The sequence below is a fragment of the Lissotriton vulgaris genome, chromosome 5 (assembly GCF_964263255.1).
Source record: "Lissotriton vulgaris chromosome 5, aLisVul1.2, whole genome shotgun sequence".
Lineage (NCBI taxonomy): Eukaryota > Metazoa > Chordata > Amphibia > Caudata > Salamandridae > Lissotriton > Lissotriton vulgaris.
In genome coordinates this window covers 1,720,637,670-1,720,659,293 of record NC_141693.1, presented here as the reverse complement: position 1 = coordinate 1,720,659,293, position 21,624 = coordinate 1,720,637,670, and the positions used below count along the sequence as shown (strand labels likewise).

Below are 21,624 nucleotides of genomic sequence, written 5' to 3'. Positions count from 1 at the left end.
CGCATCAGACTTCAAAGGAATGCGCTCCTCCGCCCCGCCACAGCAATGCAGATAGCTTCATCACACTCTCCTAACGAGTCTTCCTTCTCCCGCATGTGACCCTACTTGCACCCTCTCGGATCCATCTTCATTTTTTTCTGCTTTTCCCTGTTTCCGCCATACACTCCACTTCTTTGTGTCCTTTGTCTCCTTTGTGTCTCATTTCTGGACTCTTTCCTACTTAACTTTTCATCCTTTCTCCTTTAATCCCATTTCACCTTCTCACAACCCCTTCGAGCACTGTTATCTTAACATTTGTGTTTCTCTCTGTCTTATGATGTCTGCCCTGCCACCATTTACTTCGGACCCTCACACACCCTCACCCTCACACCTCCTCACCCTCACACACCCTCACATCCTCTCACCCTCACACACCCTCACACCCTCACCCACCCTCACACCCTCACACCCCCTCACACCCTCACCCTCACACACCCTCGCCCTCACCCCCCTCACCCACCCTCAGTCACCCTCACCCCCTTACCCTCACAAGCCTCTCACCCTCACTCACCCTCACACCCTCACCCTCACACACCCACCCTCACATCCCCTTACCCTCCCTCACACCCTCACCCCTTCACCCTCACCCACGCTCACCCTCACACACCCTCACCCTCACACCCCCTCACTCACCCTCACACTCTCACCATCACACCCCCTCCCCTCACCCCCTCACACACCCTCACCCTCACACACCCTCACTCACCCTCACACACCCCCACCTTCACACCCCCTCACCCTCACATACCCTCACCCTCACACACCCTCTCACCCACCCTTGCCCCTCACCCTCACACCCCCTCACCCCCTCACCCTCACACACCCCCTCACCCTTATACCCCCTCACCCCCTCACACCCCCACACCCACTTACCCTCACCCCCTCACCCACCCCCTCACCCTCACACCCCTTCACTGTCACACACCCTCACCCTCACAAACCCTCAGCCTCACTCACCCTCACACACCCTCTCACCCTTACACCCCCTCTCACCCCCCTCACCCTCACACCCCCTCACCCTCACACACCCTCACCCTCACACACCCTCTCAACCTCCCTTGCCCCTCACCCTCACACCCCCTCACCCTCACACCCCCTCACACCCTCACACACCCCCTCACCCTCATACCCCCTCACCCCCTCACACCCCCACACCCACTTACCCTCACCCCCTCACCCACCCCCTCACCCTCACACCCCTTCACTCTCACACACCCTCACCCTCACATACCCTCAGCCTCACTCACCCTCACACACCCTCTCACCCTTACACCCCCTCTCACCCCCCTCACCCTCACACCCCCTCACCCTCACCCCTCACCCCCTCACACACCCTCTCACCCTCACACACCCTCTCACACCCACACCCTCACACACCCTCACCCTCACACCCCCTCACCCTCACACCCTCCCCCTCACACACCCTCGCCCCGTCACCCTCACCCTCACACCCTCACCCTCACTCTCACACCCCCTCACCCTCACACCTCCTCACCCTCACCCCCTCACACCCCCTCACCCTCACACACCCTCACACACCCCCACTGACCCTCACCCTCACAACCCTCTAACCCTCACACACCCTCACCCCCACACACCCTCACACACCCTCACTCACCCTCACACACCCTCACTCACCCTCACTCACCCTCACTCACCCTCACACACCCTCACTCACCCTCACACACCCTCACTCACCCTCACACACCCTCACTCACCCTCACTCACCCTCACCAGCATAGCATAACACAACATAGTATAGCATAACACAACACAGCATAGCATAACAAAAAAAGCATAGGATAGCAAAACATAGCATAGCACAAAAAACAAAGCATAGGAGAACAAAACAAAGCATAGCATAACAAAACAAAATATAGCATAGCAAAACACAACAAAGCATAGCATAGCATAACAAAACACAACAAAACATAGCAGAACAAAGCATAGCATATCTTATCTTATCTTATCTTAGCTTAAGTGCAATTTGTAAAGCGCACTGACGCTGAAGATTCCTGGCGCTGATAGACAAAGTGAGTGAGGAGGGAGCGCAGGAAGCGAAATCTAGCTAAGGGGGGGGGGGAAAGGGTTTTTTTAAACAATTTTCTGAAGTTAAGAAGGGAAGAAGAGGATTTGATTGAAAGAGGAAGAAGATTCCAGAGCACAGGAGCTAGGTAGGAGAAACGGCGACCGCCGAATTTCTTAGTTTTGTTTTTGGGAGTGACTAGCAAGTCACGGTGAGCTGATCGGAGGTTGCGTGTAGGACAGTGAGGATGGATGAGGGATTTGAGGAACGCAGGGCCAGGGCAATGAAGGGCTTTAAAGGTGAGGCATGCCACCTTGAAGGCAGCCCTTTGGTCTATTGGAAGCCAGTGGAGGCTATGGAGGAGAGGCTTGGCTGATTGCCATGTGGGAGTTCCATGGATCAAGCGGGCTGCTTGATTCTGGACGACTTGGAGGCGGTGTAGCAGAGATTGTGGGAGACTGTGATATATGGAGTTAGAGAAGTCCAAGCGGGAGAGCAACAGTGAGATAACAGTTTGAATAAGTGCCGCGGGGGGAGAAGATGACGGACTTTGCGGATCCTCCGAAGTTGGTACATGCAAGATGAAACTACCGCACCAACTTGGGCTTTGAGGGAGAGTTCGGCGTCAATGATTACACCCAAACTCTTCACTGTTTGGGCAGGGATAGGGGGAGAACCAAGCTCCGAAGGCCAGAACTGCGGGCCCCAGTGGGCGTGACTGAGCCCAGGGAGGAGGAGCTCGGTTTTACCGGGGTTCAGTTTCAATTGATTCTGGTTCATCCAGAGTTGGACGTGAATCATAGCTGCGTGGAATGTATTGATGGCATGTGGTGAATTGAGTGAGAGGATGAGTTGCAAGTCGTCCGCGTAATTATAGACTATGATGTCCCATTTCAGAAGAGATTGAATCAGTGGCCGGAGGTATAAGTTAAATAGAAGCGGGGAGAGGGAGGAGCCCTGAGGGACTCCGCAGGAAGTGGGGGATTTTTTAGCAGTGTAAGGACCCAGGCGGACCGCCTGTGTTCTTCCAGTGAGGAAGGACTTGACCCACTCAAGAGCGGTGCCCCGGATGCCTGCCTGCTCGACACGGTGGAGAAGAATGTTGTGATCCACCGTGTCGAACGCGGCCGACAAATCCAGGAGGACGAGGGCTTGGGGAAGCCCCGCGTCCGCATTGCTCCTGAGTGTGTCAAGGACTGCCAGGATGACGGCCTCAGTAGAGTGGGCGGGTCTGAAGCCGGCCTGATTAGGCTCAAGATGGCAGGAGGATTCAATAAAGTTTGACAGGCACCGGGTCACATGGGCCTCCATGAGTTTGGAGAAGTAAGGGAGGAGGGAAATGGGGCGATAATTCGACGGATCCGCAGGGTCGGCGCTGGGTTTTTTGAGGAGGGGTACTAAGATAGCCTCCTTGAAAGAAGTAGGAAAGATGCCACTGCTAAGAGATCTGTTGAGCAAGTGTAGGATACAATCTGGCAGGTTGAGACATATGCTCCGCAAGACAGATGGTGGACAGCAGTCGTTCGGGGAGCCAGATTTCACGCGGGTGGCCAGTTCCGCTAAGGAGGTAGGATCTAGGGCGGGGAAGGTGGTGAAAGTCAAGGGGTTATTAGAGGAGATATCCGGTGGAGATAACTGAGGAAGGGGGGGATAGACTTTTTGATTTTTGTGATCTTTTCCAGAAAAAAGGAGTTCAGGGTGTCACAGGCCTCCTGGGTGGGGGTCTGAGCTGGGAGGGTTCTGTCATCTGTAGTTAGCTCATTCAAGACTCTGAACACCTCCTTGGATTTGTCAACTGCCGATGAGATCCTTTTAGAGAAGTGTTCCAATTTAGCTGAACTGATGGCTGCTTTATAGCCTTTACATGCGGCCAGATAGGACTGTCTGGCTGAGTCAGAGTAGTCACGTCTCCAGGTACGTTCTAACTGGCGCGTTTTTAATTTGTGACCCTTGAGATCGTCCGAGAACCACCTGTGGGAATTCCGATGCCTGGTGCTAGGGAATTTGACTAGGGGAGCAAACAGGTCACTGGCCGACTCTAACCAGGAACCGATGTCTTGTTCTAATTCGTCGATGTCATTGGAGAGGTAAGAGCCTGGGCGGTAGTCGGCCAGGGCAGTAAGGAAGCCCTGAGCATCGTATGTGCTCCATTTCCGTGAGAGACCATCGGCCATCAGAGGGGCAGAGATCTGACCAGCGACTGTGATGGTGGTGTCCACCAGGTAGTGGTTTGACCAGACACAGGGAAGTATGTCTGGTAGGGACAGGGCAAGATTGCAGGTCCAGATCTGGTCCAAAATATGTCCCTTGATGTGAGTGGGTTGAGAGACATGTTGAGTGAGATTCAGATTTTTGAGAGTCTCGAAGGGCTCAGTGGCATGGGGGCCTGCGTTGGTGTCGTTAAACCAGTAGTTTAGATCGCCAAAGATGGCGAAGCAGGAGTGCATGGTTAACAGGGTGGACAGTTGTTCACTCATAGTGGAGGAGAAGGAAGGCATAGAATGGGGAGGCCGGTATAGGAGGAGGAAAGTAAAAGGGCCCGTGTCAGTTTGCACGCTGATGAGTAAGTTCTCCACCTCCGGGAGGGGAAGAGAGTTAGAGGAAATAGAGTTCAGGCGCTTAGATATAAAGCGCAAGCGTAGCATAACATAACAAAGCATTGTAAAACAAAACATAGCATAGTATAACAAAACATAGTATAACAAAACGCAACAAAACATAGCAGAACAAAACATAGCAGAACAAAACATAGCATAACATAACAAAACATAGCATAACATAACAAAACAAAGCATAGCATAACATAACAAACCAAAGCATAGCATAACAAAACATAGTATAACAAAACAGCAAAACACAACAAAACATAGCATAGCATAACAAAACACAACAAAAGATAGCATACATAACAAAACATAGCATAGCAAAACATAGCATAGCATAACAAAACACAACAAAACATAGCATAGCATAACAAAACACAACATAGCATAGCATAACAAAACAAAGCTTAGCATACCAAAACATAGCATAAAAAGCATAGCAAAGCATAACAAAACATAGCATAGCAAAACATAGCATAATAAAACACAACAAAACATAGCATAACAAAACACAACAAAACATAGCATAGCATAACAAAACAAGGCATAGGATAGCAAAACTAAACATAGCATAGCATAACAAAACAAAGCATAGGATAGCAAAACAAAACAAAACATAGCATAGCATAACAAAACATAGCATAACATAACAAAACATAGCATAACAAAACACAACAACACATAGCATAACAAAACATAGCAAAACACAACGAAACATAGCACAGCTTAACAAAACACAACAAAACATAGCATAGCAAAACAAAACATATAGTAGCATTGCAAAATATAGCATAGCATACCAAACACAACAAAACATAGCATAGCATAGCATAACAAAACATAGCATAGCAAAACAAAGCATAGCATAATAAAACACAACAAAACATAGCATATCATAACAAAACATAGCATAGCATAACAAAGCATAGCATAGCAAAACATAGCATAGCATAACAAAACATAGCATAGCATAACAAAACACAGCATAGTATAGCATAACAAATCAAAACATAGGATAGCAAAACATAGCATAGCATAACAAAACAAAACATAGGATAGCAAAACAAAACATAGCATAGCTTACAGCATCACTCAGCACCACCACAGCATCACTCAGGGGCACCAGAACATCACTATGCGCTACCACAGCATCACTGAACGCCACAGCATCACTAGTTCGCCATCACAACATCACTCAGCTCCACCACAGCATCAATCTGTGCAACCATTCAACAACAACTGATTCAAATATGTTCTCTCAATGTTTCAAGCTTTATTACAAATGTAACAAAAAGATGTTAATATTTCACTTCTGTTCTTGGATTTTCGTCACAATAAAATACATTGAACATAATCTTCACAAAATGATTTACAAAAGTTTAAGCTATTGCCATTAGAAATTACAATAACTTTTATTTAAGTATTAATTATTTTTAAAAATTAAAAGCCATTGTTATTTGTAATATCAATACATGTAAGACACGTAAATACAACACATATTGCATTACAAATGCTATAGGTGTCACATTTGCGAAAGTTATAACTATTGGCATTGTAAATGACAAAGCTATTAATTTCGTTATTTTCAAAAACAAAACCTAAATAAAAAATTTGGCATTTACAATACCAATAGCTCAAACTTTCCTAATGCGAGACCTATTGCATTGCAAATGCTTGTTAACTGTGTCACTGGAGTGGGGCCTACTGGCCTCCTCGAGTAAAGTTCCATAGCTGAGCACTCACCCTTGGCCTGCATGTTGTGCTGGGTAAGAGCATGATACTTGCATGCGTGTGCCCGATTGCATGTGTGTGTGCCTGTGGATATGTAACATGGAGGCCTGTATGTTCCATTTTGAAAGCCAAGGGTCTGGAGAGGTGAGGAGTGCACACATCAGGCATGAGGTGAGTATTGCTGCTATTCCTGAGGGTTGGTATGGTACACAGACTGAAGAAACAGGAGCAGATCATCCACAGCACACATTAAATGTGCACGTTTGGTTCGAGGAAGAGTTACTGGTTACTGCGGTTTGGGCCCCATGTCAGGAAGAATGGTGGGGCTGATAAGGTTGGCACTACCAGAGAATCTGATAAAGGGGAAGGCTTAGCACTCTGAACATTTATGAGGAATGTTTCAGTGGAGGCTGATAGCCATGTGTGATCCCCAGCTCCTCCCTTGGCCTGTGCTGTGGGTCATTCAGAATTGGAGCCACTTCTGCGGTGGCAGAGGGTAGTGAAGAGGATAGAGGACTCTAAAGGAGCTGACACCATCAAGACAAATTTCAAAGACAAGACTCTAAATCACATATGTGACTGGGTTTGGGCTGTAAAGAAGTGAACATGAGCCACATACTTTGTTGAATAGCACCATCTCAACAGGAAAGGGAAGATTGCCAAGATTTTGTGCTGCTGATAACAGGCCTGGGGATCAAGAACTGTCAGTTTCCTGTCTGGGTAAGTGGCCATCACTCAGGAGCCAAGAACACTTACCCTGTCCTGGAAGGAACAACTTTTTACCTGCCTGCCAAGATCAGTGTGGTCTATGAGGAGGAGGAGAATACCTAGAGGGAGTGTGGCAAGGATCCTGGCGAGTGTATCCTGGTGAGCAGAGAGTGAAGCGCCCAGTCCAGTTGGGACTGGTATTGCAAAAGAGCCATTTGCTCTCTTCCGGAAGTCTGCAACCCCTGTCGGGGCTGGCATGAAGTTGCAAGCTGTCTCCAGGTAACACTTATCACTTTGGGGCCGTTGCCTATGACTGTGACCCCTGTGTGCCAGGAGAACCCCCACTGGCATTGTTGGGCTGTCGCCCATGTAACTGAAACTGTAGTCCAATGAATGTATCCGTGACCTTGTGTGACAGGAGGGGGGGGCACTGAAATTGTTGGGGCCATTGCCTGGGGTATCTGATCTGATTGGGACTGCAACCTGTATTTTTGATTCTGTATGCTAGGAGGAGCCACTAAGACAATGGAGGTTGTTGTTGTGTCAGAGGATTCTCTGTAATGAGAGGCTTGTGACAGTGGTGTAGCATGGGGGAGGGGCGGGGTCTGCCCCGGGTGACATGAGTTTCAGGGGCGGCAGGCAACCCCCAACACCCTTCCGCTCGTACTTGCGGCTGTCATTGCAGATGCGTAGGAATCGCCAGCAACCCCCACCCTCTTACAGGCGGGGTACGGCAAACGCAGGGGCCGGCACGGGCGGCCAGAGGTCTAGCTACGCCACTGGCTTGTGGCAAAGTTCAGAAGCCACCAGAAGGAACGCCACTTCTTCACCGACTTATCGACAGGAACCATGAAAAAGAAAGAACTGCTGCAGCCAGATGCCGTCTGCAACTGCTCCAACTCACTGATGTTATGTAATTTGTACTTGTAAAGTGCACTAATACCCCAACTGGGGTGTCCTGGCGCTGTAACGCATACCGCTGTGGAACCCTTTCTGGCTTTTCCCTGTGAAATGTCCACTCCTGGGCACCCCCAAGGTGAAGCCAGGCATCACAAAGCTGTTGGGGCCATTGTGGAGATTAAGCAAGCTATTGCCCAGAGTTGCAGAGTGGGACCCATGATTAGAATAGGCACCGAGGCGAGAATGATCAGGTTCGAGGAAATTGAGCCCAAGACCCGCCGAGGCAGGAATTGAACCCTGGTCCCGGGCCAGACCTCTGCATCAGGGTCTGCCGCTCTAACCATTGAGCCTCACTGATCCTAACTGCCCACAGGAAGGGTGCAGTGCAAGATGTTCAGTGTGGGGCTAGAAGTACCCTGGCTCCCGGACTCTACGAAGGTTTCAGTTGTGGTAAGGTGGAAGCGGTGTCGGAGGCCTATGTGGGGTCTTGTTGGAGCTCGGTGGTCTTACAGTTTGTTTCCTGTTGGTGGCGCACGTTCGCGCAGGTGCAGCCTTTCTACTTTGAGTGCTCAGACTCTCTTACGGAACGCGCTCAGATGTTCATGCATAACATTTAATAAAGTCTTGTGAAATAAAAAAAAAGGGAGGTATGAAAACTTCCCTTATCTCTTTTCGTGGCAGGTGCACCAGGAGGCCCAGCAGGCAGTGTGAAATAAACATGTGTGATAGTGCTTCACATGGCAGAGAGAGGGGGAGTATGTAGAATTACTGCCAGAGCTGCTGACTTTGGAAAGCATGTTCCAGTCTGATGCTCAGGTAAAGCGCTATAATACTTTTTGGTAATGTTTGCTACATTAAAATGCAACGAAAAAAAGCCTTTCAGGATGTTTCTCAGTTCAGTTTAAAAAACTCACTTTTAATAAGTCCTTCAGCACCCAATCTGATGTACTACGATAAGGGCCAATCAATTATGCTGCAAAGGAGCACCACATTTTGCGGCAAGGTTGACTAAATTATGCGGTAAGAAAGCCAAATCATACGGCATCATGTAGTACATTTGATGATTGTATTACTTCATTGTGTTGTCATTTTAAACATGATATCACTGTCTATGCACAGATTTCACCTCATTACTAGTTGAACAACCAAATGTAGAAATAATCAAATGAAAGATGACCAGTTACCATTTGCTAAGGGCTTTCCACTGCGTGCAAACACATGTGGCCACATTTTTAGTAACCTTTGATCCGTTTGTCCTAAAAACAAGTTTTTTTTGGTCAAAATCTGAAGATTATGCAGCAGATGATGGATTATGTGGCAAGTACTGCAAATCAATAATTATGGGGAAAAGCCACTGCCGCAGAATCAAATAATTCTAGGGGCCCTGACTGAGGTGAAACGATTTCACATTTTAATTTTTGAAAACACCTTAGCATATTCTTACATAATCTGTGCAGCATGATTGACATCCCACATATTTTCGAGGCTCTGCTTGTGCATGGGCTCTTAAGAGCTACAGCTGACCCTTGGCTCAGCTGTCCCTGTTAATTTGTTGGCCCGCCCACCTGTACCTTGCATCGTAGTCAGAGCCCAAGGAATTATGCATCAGGAGAGGACCAAATTTTACGTCTGGGTTGAATTACGCGGCAAGAAAATGCAAATTATGTGGTTTAATGTGGCATATTTTGTGATAGTATTACTATATTATTTTGGCATTTTCACACATGCTAGGACTGTCTGGGCAAATGTTACACTTCATTAGTGCCAATTTAACACCCAAATACAACAATTAGCTACAGAAAAGTGCCCAGTTAAACTTTGCAAAGGGTCTTCCACTTTGCAGCAATAAAGGTAGTCATGGTTTTAGTACCTTTATATCCAGTTAAGCTAGAAACAATTTTTTAAAATCTGCAGATTATATAGTAGAGGATGGATTATGTGGTGCATGTGGCCAATCCATAGTTATGTGGAAAAAGTCACAACCTTGCATAACTCCAGTGGCCCTAACCTTAGCTCGAGGGTGTGAGGGTTCCGTCAAGCAAAGGTTTTGTACGGGAAGTGGATCCTTTTAGTGGCAAAAATATCCTTTATGACGTGTCCCACTGTATGTGTGCAGCACAGTACAACACACATACAAAGTTTGAAAAATATGAAGAATTTTACAATTTCCTCCACTGTTATACCTGCCTAGAGGAGACGTAATTTTTTGGAACACATCCCTGTCTAACCACTGGCTATCACTCGGGGTAGCAAACACAGCATGAAACCGGTCCCACGCAGGCACTGGTAAAACTCAAAACAGAGTATACAGTGGACCAGAAGCCAAACATTCATCCAGTGGGGTGTGCAGGAGCTTGTCATATGGTAGAAAAGAGGACAAGGAGACAGGGTGGAAGCTGATGGATGAGGTGAAAAGGCAGCAGAAATGAAAAAAGCAGATGGATGAGATTGAATAGAGGTGGAGAAAATAAGGTTGGAAGGATGAGGTCAACTGTGGAGACAAGATATTAAGGAGGGAAAGAATGGAGGGGTGAGATTAGGATATGAAGTAGCGAGAATAAAGGAAGTGTGATCACAGGAAAAGGATTAATTCTAAACTCCCTGGCATTTTAGTGAATCAACATCCATGGTCAAATTCACCCATCATAATCCAGGTTATACAGCACATTCCTAGGCCTTTAGCTTGCCTAACACACTCCATAGGTCCCAGAGGATACACAGACTCCCATTTCTATCCATCTCTACTGACTCAATACTTTACTACAATTAGAATTTACTTTGTCAGAGGTGTTACACTCACCAACAGCTAGCAAATCGAAAATGATCTGTCTACTTTTCAGGTAACTCACTCTGACATGTTCCCAAGACTAGAAGACTGAAATGTGATAAAGTCTGAGGGAGCTGGGCGAAATACAGTGGGCTGTCTGCATAAGGTGAAAAGAAGACTACGGGGAAGGGGGGCGGAACAGGGTGGGACGGATATAGATGGGTGCTGGGAGTGATAGCCGGTCATATTTGAGGAATGTGTAACCCTCAGACGGGCCAGATATTGCACAAAATGGAAATGAGGTGGTGGGGGAGGGGGGAATCACACTAACCTGTATTTGTGTTGTATTGCTATGCATTTATATACCTAATAAAATAAAAAGATTTTCACAAAAAGAGACTTGAAGTCTAGGGCCAGTTGACCTGGTAACTCTGGGGCAGATCTGCAAAAAAGTGCTGCAGCGTGGCCCCCCCAAGCTCTTTGGCTGCGCCACGCTGCTGCACTTTCAGAGCACAGGAAGGCGACATATTTACAAGAATATGTTGCATTTCTGTGCTCCCCCCTGCGCTGCCACACAAACAGCTGCCAAGCGCCGGCACCCTTTCACCATGGTATAAGGATGCCTGCATCATGGGGAGATTGTTTTTGTGCAGGAAGGGGCACCTTCCTGTACAAAAACAATCACTAAAGGCTTTTTCCTCTTTCAATGCGTGCTGTAGAACGCAGAACGCATTGAAAGAGGAAAAAACGAGGAGAAATAAAAACATTTCTCCTCATTGCGCCTCTCTACGCCACCTCTAGGGTGGCGTAGCATTCAGACACATCTCCAGATTTACAATTTACAAGTTGAAGAAAAGTCCCGCTGGGTGGCTTTTCTTGTCCTTGTAAGTATGGAGAAGACAATGCGCCACCAGTACTGGTGGCGCAGGGGGCTTGTAAATCTGCCCCTCGTTGTTACACCCTCAGCGGCATTCGTGGATGAATGTACTTTAACAGTGTTATGTTTTTCATCCCTTGTTACAGGACTCTGGTCGCTGACCCCAAAGACAAAGGAAATGTCCCCTTTACGGATCGTGTCATCCAGAGGCTATGTGGATTGTGTTAAGCACCTCCTGCAGCAAGGAGCAGACATCAACAGCACCTTGGGCGGCACCTCCGCACTACATGAAGCCTGTGTTGGCCATCGCACTGAATGTGTCCAGCTCCTACTCAACTACGGGGCCAGCCCCAACCTGATGTCTGAGGATGGCAGTGCACCTCTTCACCTCTGCTCCACGCCAGGCTCCTTCAAGTAGGTGTCACCTTCACTGGTGTTTTTACTTTTTGGTGCACGTCTGTGTTTTTAGAATGGGAGAGTCGAGCTAGAGAGATGACACAATTATGTTGTTCCCCTTGGAACCATATAATATGATTCTGGGCAAAATGTGTATTCTCCTTAGGCATAGTTTCCATATAAGCATAAGTTAACATCTACCTGCCTTTTTGAGTGTCTGTTTTTAAATGGAGGCCAATAATTGACTGGCCATCAAGGTGGACACCATATCACATGCTGTGCAATTCAGCGAGGAGATGAAGACCCACCTGCACTACATCTCTACCCGATAGGAGTGACCTCTTGAAACCTTTTCTTCCCGCCTACCTAATATCGGTCCAAAGGGGATGCAACGCCACCTCTCCCGCTGCTCCCGCTGTACTGCTGCTACCAATGCCGGGATTGGGGAGGACTTCACTGACCAGCTCTTCGGGTCCCGCTTGAAACCTTTTCTTCCCGCCTTCCTTTTACCGGTCCAAAGGGGACCACGACGCCACCTTCTCCTGCTGCTCCCGCTGTACTGCTGCTACCAACGCCGGGATTGGGGAGGACTTCACTGACCAGCATTCCTTCTGGTGCGCTCGGCCACCACGTGTGCAGGAAGGCGCTTCATAAACAGACGCGCGTTCCCGCAGCGTGGGACGCGTGCAGGCGTGCCTGGGCAAAGCCCAGGCCAAGGGCGGGCCCGTCTGTGACCGGAGGAGGCCGGGCTAGGCCCCCTTCTCCGAGATTTGCTACAATTAAGGTCTAGTGGACAGCTCCTCTACTACGAACTATTTTAAGCCAACTCATTCAATAGCATCTACCCCCTGTTGATTCTAATTGCTGTTGGTTAGACTTATTACATATTAAAAAGAACATGCATGAGGGGGAGGGGAAGGGCGTGCTGCTGAGCGGAAGCACTGCAAGGACCCGTGACCAAGTTTTGATCAGGGCCACCTCAGTATTGGAAAATGAAATAGTGAGGACAGAATGCCGCATATCCCTGGAGCCGCTTGCAAACAAAAGATCCTCACTGGGGGGCTTAGCTTCCTTTGTTACTCCGGACTGCAGAACTAAAATTGACAAACTGAGTGAGATCGTATTGGCTGTAGCCCCACAGACAGTCCCCGAGCCTCCCACTGAACCTTCACCTTGAGTCCACTCTAGAAGTAGAGACTTATTGCACCAACCATAGAGCCACCACTAGGGCATTCAGAAAGACAAGGTTTGGGCCCAACCGCAGCTCCAGTGGTGAAGAGGAAGAGGGGCGGGGGACCACAGAGACCCAAACCAGCAAAACTTTGGGGGGATGAGTCATCTGACCACCCAAATGACCAAGGTACAAAAACTCAAAGCCTTGTAAAAACACCGATCACAGCTACTTCCCAAGCATCATACTTGACTATGGATGAAGTTTCGTGGCAAAGATTGGAAACTTTGGTTTTTACTATTTTAAACCACCTTAAATTGAGATTGGTCCAGATAGAAGATAAATTAAATGGTCTTGAATCATTGGCTAAGTCAAACTTTTGCTCAACAGAGGCGTTACTAACCTAGATAAAGGTCTTCTCACAGGCCCAACAAAAATGCCCTGACTACAGAAGCTACTCATTGGAAAACTAGCAAACGGACACACCCAGTTAAACTACCCACCTTACCTCTACCTATAAGGCCAAAGCCCGTAACGACAGTACCACCAAAGAATATAGAGACAAATCAACTGACTCCCTTGGTGAATTTGCACAAACAATCACGACCCCATCGGCTGCTAAAATACCGGACAGCATAACTGCAATAAATATTCCATCAATGGCCACTAACGACCGTGAAGACACTGGACAAGCCCTAACATCTATGGTCGAAATGAAAGAACAAGGGAACCCTACTCACTGTGGAACCAGGGTGTAGACTTTATATAGGAAACAACGGTTCCAGTGGAGTAATATAATCACTTTGTTCTCTTCCAGGGGATCCTCATCAATAATCATAAACACTGAATATTCCCGCCCAAGTGCGGGGACCCCGGAAATAATATAAAATTATATATGTAAATCACATATAAATAGCTCCACATATATGTATGCACATATATCATTTTTTATCACACCAATGCAGCCCCAAAACAGAGGCTAAACAATGTAAATACTCATACATACACTGTAATTAGCAAGGAAATAACAAAAAACACATTAGGTCAAATAGCCCTTGAACTTTGTGTTTTAATAAGCAAAACACTCATAAATCCTTAAATTTGCTAATAAATATACATTGTTAGCCACTGGCTGCATTGAACAGCAAAAGCATAGAAAATGAAACCATTTTCAACAAAAACTGGCACCGTGCCTTTAAGGCAGCCATGACCCCTGGCTTCTCATCATGCCTCAGGGGTGACAGTTAGGCCAGTTGTTCTTTCGGTTTTCTTTTAATCAGGACCCTGGTTCAACAGCTCCCTTTCTTTTTGACTTTCTGTCAAAAACTACTAGAGAACAATTTTTGCTTTCACTCGACGTCTTTTGGGCATAGAGTGTTAGTGCTACCTTTTTTGTATCTGAAAAAAGGAATTTTTCTGTCAAAAATACCTTCTCTCTTTGACAACTGCCCTTCCTGTGGGAAGAAGAAGGCCAAGACTGACACACATCCTGTTCGTATCCTCTGCCTCCCTGATTCTCATTCTGCGAGTTCTTGTGAACACTGCAAGAATTTATCAAAGAGAACTCTCAAGGATAGGGATAGAATTTGTATTTATGGTCTCTCTGAGAGAGGTAGGTCTCCTAAGAGGCAGAAGAAGCGCAGGACGCGATCGACGTCGAGAGAAGTCCCGACTTGTTCTCCTTCTGCGTCGGTAACGGCGTCAAAGACGATGAAGACTTCAGCGTCGAGAAGTAAGGTACCTCCGCTGCAGTCTACAGGGCATGCAGGGTCGAGAGAAAGGTCTCCGTTGGAGCATAAGAGCTCGACATCGAGACAACCAGCGTCAAAGCATCATCACCAATCTTCGACGTCGCGGCTTCCTCCGTCGACGCCAGGTCATCGGCGTTCGACGTCGAGGCACCCTCCGTCGACGCCTAGTCATCGGCGTTCGACGTCGAGGCATCCTCCGTCGCCGTCCGGTCATCGGCGTTCGACGTCGAGGCACCCTCCGTCGGCATCTGGCCAGCGATGCTCGACGTCGAGGCATCCTCCGTCACACCATCAACGGTCGACGTTGACGTCACAGCATCGACGTTAAAGCAGCCTCCGTCGACGCCTGGTCAACGGCGTTCGACGTCGAGAGGTTCCCCGTCGTTGTCGCAGCAGCATAGGTCGACGTCAAAAGATAAATCTTCGCGCCAAGTCTCTCCTCCAAGATCTCAGGGGAGGTCACCTTCGGGGCAGACTGCTCAGGAAACAGCGAGTCAGCCCTCGGATCAGGCTCATGCCTTCACACCACAGCAGAGGTCCCCGAGATTGGCTTCAGCTGCGGAGGTGGAACATTCCTCAGTGCATAGGAGTCCTCCGGCCAAGAGGAAAAGAGTATCGACGGACGTGCTTCCAGAAGTCGCACAAGGTCTAACTCCAGACGTAGAGGGGGATCTCCGGTGAGTTTGTCATCTTCCTCTTCGGGCTCCTGGTCTCACCGTGGACGATCTTCAGATGTGATCCTCTACTCCTCGGATAGTGAGAGGTCCAGACATTCTCCTCCTCGTTCGCAGCATGGGCAAGTGGATTTGACTCCTCCGGCATGTTCACAAGTGAGAGAGCGCACCCAGAAGTCTCCTTCCATCAGGCTGTCACCAAGATGGTGTAGGCTTCTACATCACTAGGCTCCAGACAAGGAGACAGCAGCCAGGTTGCAAGCTCGCGATCAACAAGTCTCCCGACCCAGGGAGAAATCGTGCTCCCGAGTGCGCTCCAGTAGGCGGAGATCGAGGTCTTGGAGACGGGCTTGCAGATCTCCGACTACTTCTTCATCTATGACCCGTTCTCACAGGGATTATTCTCCGACTCTGGTGGACAGTCCTCCATCAAGAGTATCCCCTATAGATGATATTTTCACGTTTCAAGACATTGTGGGCAGGGGTGCTTTGAAATTGGGAGTGCCCATGACTACTCCGCAGGTCAAGACTTCTGTACTTTTCGAAACCCTGCATCACAGAACGGTGCCCAAGCCACTGCTGCTGTTGGTACCTGGAATCATAGATCCAGTGAATCAGATTTTCCTTACTCCAGTGACTATAAAGGCCGCCCCAGCAAGGATTCTTAAAAAGTATCGCTCGCCAGAGGAGGATCCACTCTTCCTCAGGTCCGACCCACCACCAGACTCTGTGATCATTGCGGCGGCGAAGAAATCCAGTGCTGTAGCTTCCTCATCCACAGTGCCTCCGGATAAGGAAAGTAAAATACAAGATTCGTGGGGGAGAAGAGTCTGCAACACCTCAGCCTCTTTTCTCAAGGTCTCTAATGCGGAAGCCCTTCTGGGGAGGTATGACAGATCCCTGTGGGATTCTCTTCAAAGGTTCATTGAGAAGCTCCCTCAAGAGGACCGTAAAGATTTTGAGGAGATTCTTTTGAAGGGCAGCCAGGCTCCAATCAGATCATAAGCGCCGCGGCGGATGGAGCTACCCTTGCAGCGCATGGCTATGCGCATGGAGTGACGGCGAGAAGGTCATCATGGTTGCGCCTGACAGCCTTGAAATCTGAGGCTCAGGCTAGGATCGTGAACTTGCATTTTTTCTGGTACATCATTGTTTGGGGCAAGCACGGATGAGGAAATGCAACGCATGAAGTCAGAGGTGGACACTCTTAAGGCCGTGGGGCTTGAAAAGAAGAAGGAATTTCGGAGGAAGTACCGCTCCTACAACAAGGGCCCTTCCAAGCAGAGGGTTCAAACCCCTCAATGGCAGAAGGATCAGGACCAACAGGGGCAACAGAAGTCCCAGTTCAGAAGCAAGCGAAATTCCAGAGGAGGTGGAAATCAACGCCAGGGCAATAATTCCAACAAGTCCCAGCAGAAGCAATGAGTTCTTCCTTCTCCCAGCGCCGTTGACCACTTCAGTGGGGGGAAGCATTGCGCATCATTTGTCAGAGTGGGAAAGCATTGCTCAGGACAGATGGGTGTTGACTACACTTCAGAATGGGTACTGTCTTCGTTTCAAACGCCTGCCTCCACCCGTCTCCCCAAGGCCAACCTTAGGTCATCAGCTCATTCTTTTGAAAAAAGAAGTAGCGATACTTCTTGCAAAATCAGCAATCGAGAGGGTTCCAATTGCTCAGAGGGGGAAGGGAGTGTACTCCTGATATTTCTTGGTCAGAAAAAAGGGACAAAAGGCAGAATTCAGGCCCATTCTGGACTTGGGAACGCTCAACCTGCACATCAAAAAAGAAAAGTTCCGCATGTTGGCACTTCACCAAATATATCCGAATCTCAGGAAGGGAGATTGGATGTGTTCGATGGACCTCCAAGATGCCTACTTCCATGCCCCGGTGCACCTCAAACACCGAAGATTCCTGCGGTTCCAGGTGGGGACCTCTCACTACCAATTCAAGGTCCTGCCTTTCGGGTTGAAGTCAGCTCCCCGGGTATTCACGAAGTGTGTTGCAGTAGTAGCAGCCGCTCTACCCCGAAGGGGAGTCTTTGTGTACCTGTATCTGGATGACTGGCTACTGAAAGGCCCTTCCCCAGACGCTGTAAGGAATGAATTCCAAATCTGCATCCAGCTCTGTCACCTGTTGTGTTTACATGTCAATTTCATCAAATCAGTCTCACAACCCACCCATAAGATTCACTTCCTAGGAGCTCTTCTAGACTCCGAGGTAAGAAAAATGTTACCTTCGGAGAAGAGACATTGCTCTATAACCCAAAAGTGTCCGCTGGTACTTCGCCACAAGGTTCAGAAAGTGCAAAAGATTGCCTCCCTGCTAGGTTCGATGGCTTCATTCATCTTTCTAGTCCCGAATGCCAGGCTGCGGATGCGTCCTCTTCAGCAGGATCTGGAGGACAAGTGGGACCAACAGTCAGCTCGCTGGGACGATCGGATGACTCTGTCAGAAACAGTTTGAGCTTCTATTCCATGGTGGACAAAGAAACAGAACATGCAGGTGGGAATTCTGTTTCATCAACCTCCTCTTGCTCAGACCTTGATCACCGATGCTTCTCTTCAAGGCTGGGGGGCACACATGGGTCACCTCCAAGTGCAAGGTTTGTGGTCTCCCAAAGAAAGTACGTATCACATCAACATGCTGGAGTTGAGAGCAGTCCACCTGGCTCTCAAAGCGTTCCTCCCCTCACTTCAGGAAACATCAATACTAGTACAAACGGACAACACCACCACAATGTACTATTTAAACAAGCAGGGGGGAACGCGCTCACGGACTCTGTCAATGGAGGCCCAGCGCATCTGGCATTGGCTTCTGGCTCGCAAATTGTCGGTCACAGCGATCCACCTCCCAGGAGAACAGAATGTGAGGGCGAACACGCTGAGTCGGCATTTTGAAGACCGAGCGGACTGGGTTCTAAACGACGAGGTGCTCGAAGGAATCTTCCAGTCTTGGGGTCGTCCCTCCTTAGATCTGTTCGCGGACGACGAAAACACCAAATGCCAAGACTTCGCCTCGCGGTTTTACCCTCCAGGAACAAGAGGGAATGCCCTTTTGATAGACTGGTCAGGGTAATTTGTGTACGCCTTTCCACCACTTCCGCTGATCCCAAAGGTGGTGAGCAAGCTGACACACTCGTACACAACAATGATCCTCATTGCCCGCGACTGGCCGAGACAATGGTGGTGCAGGGACCTGCTTCATCTATCAGTGGCTCCTCACAAGAGACTGCCATGCAGGCCGGACCTGTTATCCAAAATGAACGGGAGGATTCATCATCCCAACCTTCCGTCACTGAACTTGACAGCATGGCTCCTGAGGTCATACAATACGGCCATCTAGGATTGCCACAGGACTGCATGTCCATCCTGAAGGAAGCCAGACAACCTTCCACAAGACATTCTTATGCCTGTAAATGGAAGCGCTTCTATCTGTGGTGCATGCAAAATGGTTATCATCCTATTAAGGGTCAGGAAGAAGTTGTTCTTCCTTATTTGTTATATCTGGCAAAAGCAGGTTTAAAGTTTAATTCTATTAAGGTGCATCTAGCCGCTATAACAGCGTATAGGCGGACACCGTCACAACCTTCTTTTTTCCAGTTACCAGATGTAAAGGACTTCCCGCAACGGTTGAAAACAGTGTTCCCTCCAGTGCGTCAGCCTTCTCCTCACTTGGAGCTAAACCTGGTGCTATCGAAGTTAATGGGTCCGCCTTTTGAACCCATTCATAAAGCTACCTTTCAACACCTTTCCTGGAAGGCGGCTTTTTTGGTAGCAATCACGTCAGCTCGTAGGGTGAGCGAAATCCAAGCTCTCTGTTCCAAGGAACCCTATACGGTGTTTCATTTGAATAGAGTAGTACTAAGGACACATCCGTCTTTTCTTCCTAAAGTGGTGTCAGACTTCCATGTCAATCAGACCATTTCTCTGCCCACTTTCTTTCCCAATTCCTCTTCTCCAGCTGAGAGGGCTTTGCACTCTTTGAACCTGAAAAGGGTTTTAAAATTCTATCTGGATAGGTCCAAGACTATACGTCTTTCTGGTCAACTGTTCGTTAACTATGGATCGATCAGAATTTGACCTGTTGAAAGTGTAAGTTTGTTGAACTCAATCAAACAGAGTTCGAGTGGGAACCACCCACAGCAACAGTGCGTGGTGGTCGAGCCTAATGGGCTCGAGGTAGGTAGACATGAACATACAAAGCCAATTGATTATGGCTAGGAGAGTAACTTGGATAGGGCGGTCAAGGAAAGAAAAGGAGTGGGATTGTGTAGCCTTGCATTTTAATAATCGTTCTATTGCAAAAAAAAAATACTGGATATGATGTGCACCGATTTAGATATGAATCCGAATAATATCAGGGTGCTCCCTTTGGGCTTTTTTTACAGACCACCCAACATATTAACACCACAGATTCATCAACACAGTTTTGTGCGGAGGAGACATTTTTAGGGCTGCCTTAGGAGGTTCAACAAATTAATATAACCTAATTTGTGAAAATAGATTTACTCCTCTCTCTGACTTAGAAGCTTGCGATTGACTACAGGCCCCACTATCGCTTTACAATGAGAGTACTTTAAGCCAGTTTCCATCAATCTTGTTTAATGGTTTAATATACAGGATCGAACATCAATCCAAACAGAGAATAGCGGGAACTTTCGTCTTCGGCGTCTGCCGCTCTGGACATCTAACCGTCACCTATTAGTTTGCTGGAGCCTCACAACACGGTATACAACGTAGACTCTAGGATGACTCTGGTAAATGACCCAAGACGATGTAATGGAAAAAGGTTAAATACACAGCAAAATAATGACTGTCTAGAGTCATTCCCCTCTCAACTATCATCAGGGGCTGTAAGAGTAAATCAAACATTATCTAACAAAACCCCGGGTATCCTGGGAAATATAAACCATGATGGCATTAACCTCCAAAATGGAGACTCTGTAAGCCAAAGACCATTAGGCATTGCATCGTGGAATATAGCCGGCTTACAAGTGAAGACTGCATCCTCTGATTGGTCTTCTTTTGTAGAGGGGTTTGATATTTGGGCATTCCAAGAAACCTGGTCACAGAAACCCATTTTCCGCCAGGGAGTCTTAAACTTTGCAAAACCAGCCATCCCTAATCAAAACGGGAGACCTTCAAGGGGATTAACTACATGGGTAAGACAACACTTAGGTTATAGGATTGAAGAAATACAAACGGACAGCCCAGATATTTTAGCTATCATACTGAGATCAAAACAAGATTTAAACATAATAGTGATTAATGTTTATGCAAGAGGGTTGGCGGATGGAAAATTTTCAGACACAGTTGTCACATTAGATAATTTTACTAAGAATTTCAGGGGGAATAACTATTTAGTTATTGCAGGTGATTTTAATTGTACATTTGAGCCCCTAGGCTACGAAGATAGTGGTCTTAGTAGTGAAGAGGACTCACTCTGGGGTATCCCACTGCTAACATTATCACCAACTAAAAAATGGACTGAGGCAGTACTCCAGTTGAAAAGCCTGTGTCTGGAATGTGGTGTCAGGGCTGTAAATGGAAGGAGCCTATCAGACAGTGAAGGTCAGCACACATTTAATAATAGGACGAGAAGTAGTTGCATTGACTATTTTCTTATTAGTGTGGAGCTTTGGCCCGACTTATAGATATGGCAATACAACTGAGAACAGAGAGTGACCATAACCCCCTATTGTTAACTCTACAGCTAATATGATTGGGTCACCAATCAGAGCATATGGAGATAGCAACATCTGATGTAATTATGACCAATGACATGAGAAGGGTAAAATGGCCGATGTTATTGGGAAATGTCCATAATTTAGAGCTGATGAAGACTGCATTGGAAAACACAATATAAATTATTTCAGCTCCATGCAGATAGCAATCATGTTATTATAAAAGCTCATGAAGATCTCTTCGCTAAACTTTAATGTTTTTTAATTAAGACTAAAAAAAACTGAAATCGAGCCCTT

General features: G+C 47.6%; 1 protein-coding gene across 1 annotated transcript in view; it reads left to right on the top strand.

The window, feature by feature from the left end:
- ASB16 (ankyrin repeat and SOCS box containing 16) overlaps positions 1 to 21,624 on the top strand; it is a 98,103-nt gene that overhangs the window by 23,272 nt on the left and 53,207 nt on the right. Inside the window, exon 2 of the mRNA XM_086923924.1 lies at positions 11,798 to 12,065. Within this exon, the coding sequence (XP_086780050.1) occupies positions 11,798 to 12,065 (268 nt within the window). The remainder of the gene's footprint in view (positions 1 to 11,797; positions 12,066 to 21,624) is intronic.